The sequence below is a fragment of the Elephantulus edwardii genome, unplaced genomic scaffold, assembly GCF_000299155.1.
Source record: "Elephantulus edwardii isolate Elephantulus edwardi_28Jun2011 unplaced genomic scaffold, EleEdw1.0 scaffold00189, whole genome shotgun sequence".
NCBI lineage: Eukaryota > Metazoa > Chordata > Mammalia > Macroscelidea > Macroscelididae > Elephantulus > Elephantulus edwardii.
This window is the reverse complement of record NW_006399939.1, coordinates 539073-548334: the sequence shown is the minus strand read 5'-3', so window position 1 is coordinate 548334 and position 9262 is coordinate 539073. Positions and strand designations below refer to the sequence as shown.

General features: G+C 38.3%; 1 protein-coding gene across 1 annotated transcript in view; it reads right to left on the bottom strand.

The window, feature by feature from the left end:
• The window catches only part of NUP160 (nucleoporin 160kDa), a 59327-nt gene that overhangs the window by 22808 nt on the left and 27257 nt on the right, over positions 1-9262 (bottom strand). The window contains exons 16-24 of the mRNA XM_006896760.1: positions 8775-8845; positions 7518-7677; positions 5436-5505; positions 4863-4961; positions 3838-3957; positions 2373-2468; positions 2180-2274; positions 1981-2077; positions 1785-1890 (exon numbers count right to left, since the gene is read on the bottom strand). Of these exons, the coding sequence (XP_006896822.1) occupies positions 1785-1890; positions 1981-2077; positions 2180-2274; positions 2373-2468; positions 3838-3957; positions 4863-4961; positions 5436-5505; positions 7518-7677; positions 8775-8845 (914 nt within the window). The remainder of the gene's footprint in view (positions 1-1784; positions 1891-1980; positions 2078-2179; positions 2275-2372; positions 2469-3837; positions 3958-4862; positions 4962-5435; positions 5506-7517; positions 7678-8774; positions 8846-9262) is intronic.

Genomic DNA, 9262 nt, shown 5'->3' with positions numbered 1-9262 from the left:
AAAAAAAAAAAAGTTGCAAATAGAGATTCCATTTGACCCAGCAATTCCACTACTGGGAATATACCCCAAAGAGACCATAACTGACATCCAAGCAGACAGATGCACACCCATGTTTACTGTGGCTTTGTTCACAAGCAAGGAGTTGGAAACAACCTAAGTACCCATTAACAAACAAATGGATAGAGAAGCTGTGGTATATTCACACAATGGAATACTATGCTGCACTGAAAAACAAGGAACTCAGGCAATATTATTCAAAATGGGTGACTGAAGGACATTAAGCTGAGTGAACTATCTCAGTCACAAAAGGACAAATACTGCATAGTGCCACTGTTGTAAAACAGGACTGACCTTGGGGTTGGACTGAGAAAGATGGGATAAATAATATACACTGCATTGAAACAGATGAGGGAGAAAACTGTTTAAAAGGGATATGTGATTAGGTGTATTTTTGTCATAACAGGAGTCTAGAGTGAAGACTACATGGTGGATTAGACCTGGGGGAAGGTTTGTAAAACAATGGAAGAATTTTTCTTTTACTTTTCCAAGAGGGTAGTGTACTAGGGGGGAGGTTTGGGAGGGGAGAAAAGTGCAACAATGAATGAATGGAAATCCAAAGTTTCTGTAAATTTTTACTGAAATTAATAATAAATTTAAATGAAAAAAAATCACACACAAAAAGAACATGAACTGGTGAATTTGGGTGATGTGTATACAGGTATTCTTTGGAGTATTTTTGAAAATTTTTATATTGATTCGCTGAGAAAATCTATATATGTTTCACACTATCATTGAGTTATCATATTTTATAAAATTAATCAACATTCAATCCCAGAGGTATGCAGTTTGAATCCACCAGATGCTCTGCTGGAAGAAGGGGCAATCCCCTCCTGTACCAGTCAGAACCAATTTGACAGTATAAGTACACAAAATAATAAAATAAAATAAAATAAAAATTAATAAACATTGAACTATGCCCATCACTGTGCAAATTTTCTTAAGAACTGAAATTCACAAGCATATTCAAGAAGTCAAATTTGTTGCTTAGAGCTATGAAATAAGGAAAGAGGTCAATGGCAAAATGGCACAGAAATTCACAATCAACCACAGGAATTCGAAGTGCCTAAGTGGAAAACAGGACAATCTAGTCGTAGTGGGTAAGGAGGTGCAGTGTCAATCAAAGGCCAATGGTTCAAATCCACAAGATGTTCTAAGGGAGAAAGATGGGCAATTTCCTTCTGTGCAATTTCCAGTCTCTGAACACTTGCTAGAGGGTCAGCTATGAGTCCACCCCAACTCCACAGCAGTGAGCTTTTTAGTCCACTGAAAAAGTTAGTGCTCTCTTGATGGGTGGACTGAGGATGCACATGGAACACCATCTCGGAAAAATGCCTGCAGCCGTTGAATGTTTTGACTAATGGAATGACCACATATGACAGAGAAGAACCACCCCCAGGGGTTCTTGGCTGTAACACTTATGAAAGCAATGGCCAGATCCTTCCCCCCAGAGCTGCTGGGTGAATCTGAGCCGCCAGTGATTGGGCCAGCAAGGTACAGAGTGCTTAACCACTTGTGACACCTGGGCTCCTGTGAAAATGTCTCTGGAATCTGCCTATCTTTAAAATGGTGAGGCGAATCTGATACTTCAGCATAGCCTCCCCAAATGTTGGTAAAGAATCCAGTGGTAAAAAGACTAAAATGTGCATAAATCAAACAATATCTTCAATAAATTATGATTAAGTTAATAAAGGTTACTGCCAACAAGCCCTGCTTCAACAGCTCACCTTTTCGGTAGTTGTGGCGATAAATGTGAAAGGCATACAGAAGCTCATAGTAATTATGAGTCATAAGATCCACAGCTCTCGCTCGTGATTCAATTATTCCCACAACCTAAGGGGATGCAATCAGACATGAAGGTGAGCAGCAGTCCTGACAGTCACCACCGTTTTTCTCCAAGTACTCAATATATGAAAGGACTACCTCATTGTGCAGATTCACGTAGGGAAACTCGACAAGATCCTGAAGCTGGGAACGTTCACAAAGAACCACCACCAGCTGCCGCAAACAATCTAACTGTCTGAAAGGAGAGAAAGAAGGAAAGGAGGAGCGTGGTAAATGGCCATTCTGGGTTAAATTGGGCTGGTAAATTGCCATCTTTAGAAAGACTATGTGGAGTTACCTGCTAGAATCAGGAATTTGGGTTAAGGCCTCGTATGCTTGGCTGTTGTGACCCAAATCTAAATGATGTTTAAAAATGCATGTTCTTAAAGTGGCCTAAATATCAAATATGGGAGAAAAAGAGGAATAGAAATTAAAATATAACACCTGTGAAAAAGCACCAGAGAAACCGCCCCAAACTGTTCTGTTCTCACCTGACTTTTCCAGTCATCTCCGGCTTCTGTTACTGCCGCCGTAGCCAGCTGAATAACCAGTTCAGGCAAACCAACAACATCTAATAGACGCAAAACCTAAGGAGACATGACATACAGAACATTCCCACTAGTTGTTAATAGAGCAGTATACAAAAAAATGAGTGGATTTAAGAGTAAATTAATTAGACCTTTCTAGGAAGATGGCGCCGAAAACGAAGAAGGAAGCCCCTGTCCCTCCTAAAGCTGAAGGGCATCCACAGCCAAAAAAAAAAGGTCCGCACGTCACCCACCTTCTGGCGGCCTAAGATGCTGAGACTCTGAAGGCAGCCCAAATACCCAAGGAAGAGCACCCTCAGGAGAAACAAGCTTGACCACTAGGCCATCATCAACTTTGTCCTGACCACTGAGTCAGCCATGAAGAAGATAGAAGGTAACAACACACTTGTTTTCACTGTGAATGTCAAGGCCAACAATCATCAAATTAAACAAGCTGTAAAGAAGCTCTATGACATTGATGTGGCCAAGGTCAACCCCTTGATTAGGCCTGATGGAGAGAAGGTGGCTTATGTTCGACTTGCTCTTTGACTATGATGCTTTGGTTGTTGCCAAAAAAATTGGGATCGTCTGAACTGAGTCCAGCTGGCTAATTCTAAATACAAATTTTTCTCAAAAAAAGTAAATTAATTAGGAAGAAAATGAGAATATAAAAATTAATCTAAAAGAGCTGATAGTAAACAGGATTATTCAATATTTACTCTTTATTTCAAATGAAGAAAATTATTTAATTAAGGGATTTTTCTTCTCTTCAAGTGGTTAAAATAGACCAGACCAGCCAGAATGGGGCAAGGAGAGTACTTGCTCCAATCTGACTTGTAAGATGTTAAGCATCTCCTGGTATCATCTTCATGCAATCTCTTCACTTGTCCCAGAAAACCTATTAAAGTTGCATCAATAAGTTTAACACAGAGAATCTAATTTCAGAAAATACTAAGAAAGGAAAAAAGGAATTAATTTTATCCAAGGCACATGACACCAGATTAAGAATGATTATGTTCACTGTAGCCTAAAATCCCCTTTTCATTCAGATTCTTCAATCTCTGCTGAACAAATAAACAACTCTCCTGATTTCCAAGAATACAGAGTTAGCTCTGGTGGCCTAGTCTGCAGAAGGTTTTGTTACTAAGTCAAAGTGAATCTGCACCACCCTCAGGCTGTACCACAGGAGAAGGTTAAGCCACCTTCTGTTCAATCACAGCCTTGGAAACCCACTACAGGGTCAGCTGGGAGTCTGGATCTACAGCAAGGAGTGTGCAGTATGAGTTGTTTTAACTTTGCACAAACAAAACTGATTAGTATGTATCCTTTTATGTCTGCCTTTTTTAGTTGACCATTATGTTTACAAGATTTATCTTTGCTATTATATGTAGTAATTTTTCATTTCAAGGTAAGGACCAAACAATGGTACCTTATCATAATATTGCATCCTGGGGGTGGACACAATTTCCCCATCTTCTGAGCGAATCAAGCGATCCAAGAATTCCTCTTTGCCCACTTCAGATGCTGCCTGGCAGAAACATTCCAGAGCCTGGACAGAACATAAAATAACTTAAAATGGACTCCTTCAATTCTAGGTTCTATAAACAAAGGATTCAGTGGCTAAAGAAGCCACAAACTAAAATAAATGATCTAAAACTTAACTGATTCACAATTTCTGCCTTACCTACATTCTGTAATATACAACCTGATGTTATTTTATATTTTCTGTATTTATATCTTCCTTGACATTTAAATTCTATTAACTAAATGTAAACTTTAATAAAAAGGTTGATGATGGATACAGATATGTAATAGCGCATTATAGTTATTATTCATAATTAGAGAATTTACAAGGTAGCTACACAACTGATTATGACAAAATTCTTTCATTTAAAAATGTAAATATGTCAGAGGAAAAATCTTATAAGCTTTTATTATGTGAAAAATAAAAGGCAACATAAAGCCAAAAGATACTGTGAAAACAATGTAATTCACCAATAAATTTAATTTAAAAAATATACTCATGGAAACATCTGCAATGGATATCTGGGTTTTACTGGTTCTTCTTAGTATTTTCCCATGTCTAAGCCACAAAGCACAGGAAACCAAGTCTTATGTCAATGCCCTCTGTCAGACTGTTCAGTCTTGATCTTTTTTTTTTGGGGGGGGGTTGCATATAATAATTAATATATAGTGTGTTTCACTATGGCATTGTGGTTTGTTTTTTCCCTAGCCCTCTTTTTTTAAAAAAAATTTAATTTTAATGAAAGTTTACAGAGATTTAGGGCTTCCAGTCGTTCATTGTTGCACTTTTCTCCCTGCCCACCCCAGCCCTGCAAGTCTTGATAATCTTTAGAGAATACTTTGTCTTTCACCTCACCTCTCAAATTAGTGAAATGGAACCTAGTGCCCTACCTCATACACTGGCATCTATCAACCATTCAAACAGTTTACCTTCTGTCCCTCTCCTGTAACCAGGTAACACCGTCCCAGCATAAATCGACAGGAACCAACATTGACTTGACACCAGGGATGGATCAATTGAATATAATCCTTAAAGGCATAAAAGGAGCATTCTGATTAGAAAATATACACCTTTTAAGGAGCTATTCCTTCTGAAGTCATTCTTTACAGAGAGAGGGAATTAGTCTTTAATTAATACAAAATTTTATTTCTTAACATCTAGAAATTCAAGTCCAGTTTACAATCTTCACTTTAGTACCTTTCTCACTTTAATATTTGTCAGTTCAATGGCTAGATAGTAGTAATGAGTTACTATGAAGACAAAGAAACACCAAACAAACCTAATGAGGTAAGGTTGGGGGAGAGAAGAGCTCTAGAAAAGTACTTGGGAATAATATCATTAAGAAATAAATGAAGAAAATCTCTTGAGTGTTGGTACAATCAATTTTACTGTGGTTCCCTGCCAATACACAGATTATTACTAGCAAATTACAATGAGGATAACATCACAAATTTTAAAAGATCTTCAGAAACTCCATTTTTTAGATACTCAATAGAACTCACCTGTAATTGCACATACTGACAATTTCCCATCAAGCACTCCAAAAAGAGAGAACCAGGATTGCTAGGCCATCTGGTCACTAGATAAGGAAAACTTTTTCTTTCACTGATCATCAAAATCAGCAGCTTTAAGGAGGCTGGCAGAGAGGAGGAGGTATAGCCTTCTCAAATCACTATGTAACATGAATATGACACAGGCCTAGGCAGTCTCTGGATTACACATTTTTGAAAACTTTTACTTGCTCTCTCATGTTAATAAATCTGCCCTCACTTTCAAACCAACTAACCTTTATTCACACCAGATTAATTATACATTATTTGTAACCAGGGAACTGCCTGTGTCATGAAGAAAAAGTATACAGCATATCAGGAGCCTAGTCATCCAGCTTGGAATGAAGTTAACCACGGGCTAACATGTGTAATTCATCTCTCTATCTACCTGGCATACTACAGACACATACCACTGGTGCCAGAGGACAGATACCCAGCACCTAACTAACACATATGACAGAATGAAACACTGCTTGGTTCTGGACCATCCTCACAAATGCAGTTGTGCTTCATCTTATTGTAGGTTTTCTTTTTTCACTATGCTATTAAGCATGATGCCAATTTCCAGGGACTGGTCCCTCCTGATAAGTCCAAAGTATTTAAGATAAGGTCTCCCCATCCTTGCTTCTTAGAGGAGTATTCTGGCTATACGTCTCTGTTAAAATTCCTATTAATCTGGGCTTTTTAAATTGTATGCACCTAGAGACAGAATGATGATTCTCCAGGGACGGGTTCCTCCTGATAGCATGAGACAAAGTTTCTCCATTCTCAGTTCTACTGAACATTCTCATTTACTCCAGGGCAGACTGGTTTGCTCTTTTGGCAGTTCATAGTGTAACTAACATTCTGCTCCAACACCATAATTCAAAGAAATCAATTCTCTATTTGGTTTTGTTTATTAAAAGTCGAACTTTCACATGCTTACTAAGTAAATGAAATTGCCACAGCTTGGGTCAAGTACACTAGTATACAAAATGACATTCTTTTAAAAAGTTTCTTCAACCTTTGCAATTTATAGCCTCTGAAAACTTGCAGGGTCATCCATGGATTGCTTCTGATTTGACAGCAATGAGTTTTTCCCAGCAGATTTGCTCAATGTAATCTATCTTTTTTCTAACCACTGCTTCCATGGGCACTGGCTGTACATCCAAGTAAAATGAAATCCTTAACAACTTCAATTTTTTCTGTTCATCACATTGTTGTTATTGGGCCAGTTGTATGGACTGATTCATTTTTATATTATTGAAGTATCAATATATAGGGTATAGTTTTATCATTAAGTGCTTTAAGTCTTCATTTTTAACAAGCAAGATTGTATCATCTGCATATTACAGACAGCTAAAGATTCTTCCTCCAAGCTCAGTGCCATATTATTCATTATAGCCCAGTTTTTCAGATTATTTCATTAGCACACAGGTTGAATTAAGTATGGTGAAAAGATTCACACCTTTCCTAATTCCCCCCCTCTTCCTAATTTTAAATCGTAAGGGAGTCTGGTGGCCTACTGGCAAAAAAGCTGTGCTGCAATCACGAAGGCACACGGTTTGAGGCCACCAGCTGCTCCGTGGGAGAAGGATGGGCAGTTTCCTCCTGTGTGATTAACTGCCTCTGGAAACCCATTGAAGGGTCAGCTATGGGTCAGTTCCAACTCTATGGTACACAACAACAACAAAGATAAACCATATAGTCTACCTTTTGTTGTTAGGTGCCAATGAGCCAACTACCAGTCACAGCACACGGAACCAAGTCCTATTCAGTGCCAGCTTCATGCAAATACTTTTTGTTGAATGAAAAGAATAATGTATAAGTGAATGCAAGAATAATGCCTTAAAAAGGTTTAAAGAGCCTTCAGTAAGAAAGGCGAAATAAAAATAAAAATTGGAAGTATACCTGAAAAGAAAAAATCCATTATCAACTCTTAATAGAAGGGAAAAGAACCCAACCTCATTAAAAGACTTTATTACAGATAGAGGACTAACCTTTGACTATTTAGACAGAAGACATTTTTCCAACCACTTTTAAGTAAAAGGATACAAAAGTTGCAAGAAATAATTGGTAACTGCAGTAATCATTTCAGGCCAATTCAATCCACTTTGGGTCAGAGGTGCCTTTGGTTGTGAGAAGAGATGAGATATAATGAGTTTTCTTGCAACTTCTTGGAAGAATAACTCCACAACTGTCTGAGGGCTAGATACTTAAAAAAGAAAAAATGATGACAATTACAATCTTGTGAGAGAGAATCATCCGTTTTCGATTGAGACAGTCTTGTAATTCACTGGATCTACAACAACGAACATTCATTATTTTAATAAAATGTGACAAGGGGGCTGTGGTGGCCTAGTGGCAAGAAGCTGCACTGTAATCCTGAACGTATGCAGTTCAAGGCCACCAGCTGCTCTGCAGGAGAAGGATGAGCATTCTCCTTCCGTGTGATTAACTCCCTCTGAAAACCCAACAGAGGGTCAGCTATGGGTTGGTTCTGACCCTACAGTAAACAACAACATGGGTGTAACAAATGGCAATATAAATAAAAGCACTTTGTAATATGTGAAGTGCCTTTCCTCCAGTACTCTGAACCAGTTCTTTGGAAAAATGTCCAGAATGGAGAAAACGACATGTTAACAGTCTGCTAGAAAACAAAGGCAGCTTGTCCACTGCATAGCCAAGTCTTTGGAGCAGCAGAGTGGAAAGCAGCGGTGCCCGGCTGAAACACAGTGGTGGACAGCACCATGTCACGCTCCACAGTCCTGACTGGCAATAATCTAGTCTCCTGAAGTGGCTCACTGTGCTTCTTCCAAGTCTTCTATTTCCAGGGCTTCAATCTGTTTTTCCTATTCGGTCATGACTGAACTGGTTCAAATCAGCTTCCCCTTTACATTAAATAATACAGAAAGATGTATTCAAGAGTGCAGGTTTCATAGCAATATTGAGTTTAAACATGGGTTGACTAAAAAACAAAACAAACAAACAAAAAACCCACAAAAAAAACACCAAACCCAACAGGCAAGATTATAAAAACTCTGATGAACTCTACCATTTTTTAAAAAATCATTGTTTGATCGCTAACACATCAATATACACCAAAAAAGTTAACACACACATACATATATGTATCTAACACCTAGGCTTACCAATTCATGGATCCTTCCCAAGTCTCAGACAAGAGGAAGATAACAAGTGAAATCAAACAGTTCAGCTAAGTTTTCACAGCAAAAGGGGCAATAGAATATTCTAACGAATGTACAACAAACTCCAAATTTAAATCAAATATACACACACCTCTGTACCTACCAAATTTACTTGCCATTAAAGCAGCCGAGTCTGTGAGGTCCAGTACTGATAAATGTTGAAGATTAGATTCACTGTGGGGAAAGTAAAATAAAGGCAATTTAACAAATTCTCACCTGCCAAACATTTCCTCTGCAAGTGAATACACTCAATTTAGTAAATAAATTGCACAAAAAGTTCCACTTGACAGCACAAAGAGAAGGGGAACACATCCCACTATTTAGAGTTTTGCTCACTTTTTCTTCAGTAAGGAGTGAAGGCGGAAATTTATCTTAACATTTCCATGCCAAGAAAAACGTGACCTTCCCTGAGGAACAGACGTGGTTTATCTTCCTGAAAATGTGAGATTTCATGTACTGGAGTTCCTCCCTCTCTTCTTTTGGTTACTAAGCCTCTGTTGTTGTTGTTGTTGTTATGTGCCGTTGAGTCGCTTGCGACTCATAGTAACCCTATGTACAACAGCTCTAAACTCTGCTCTGTCCTGTGCCAAT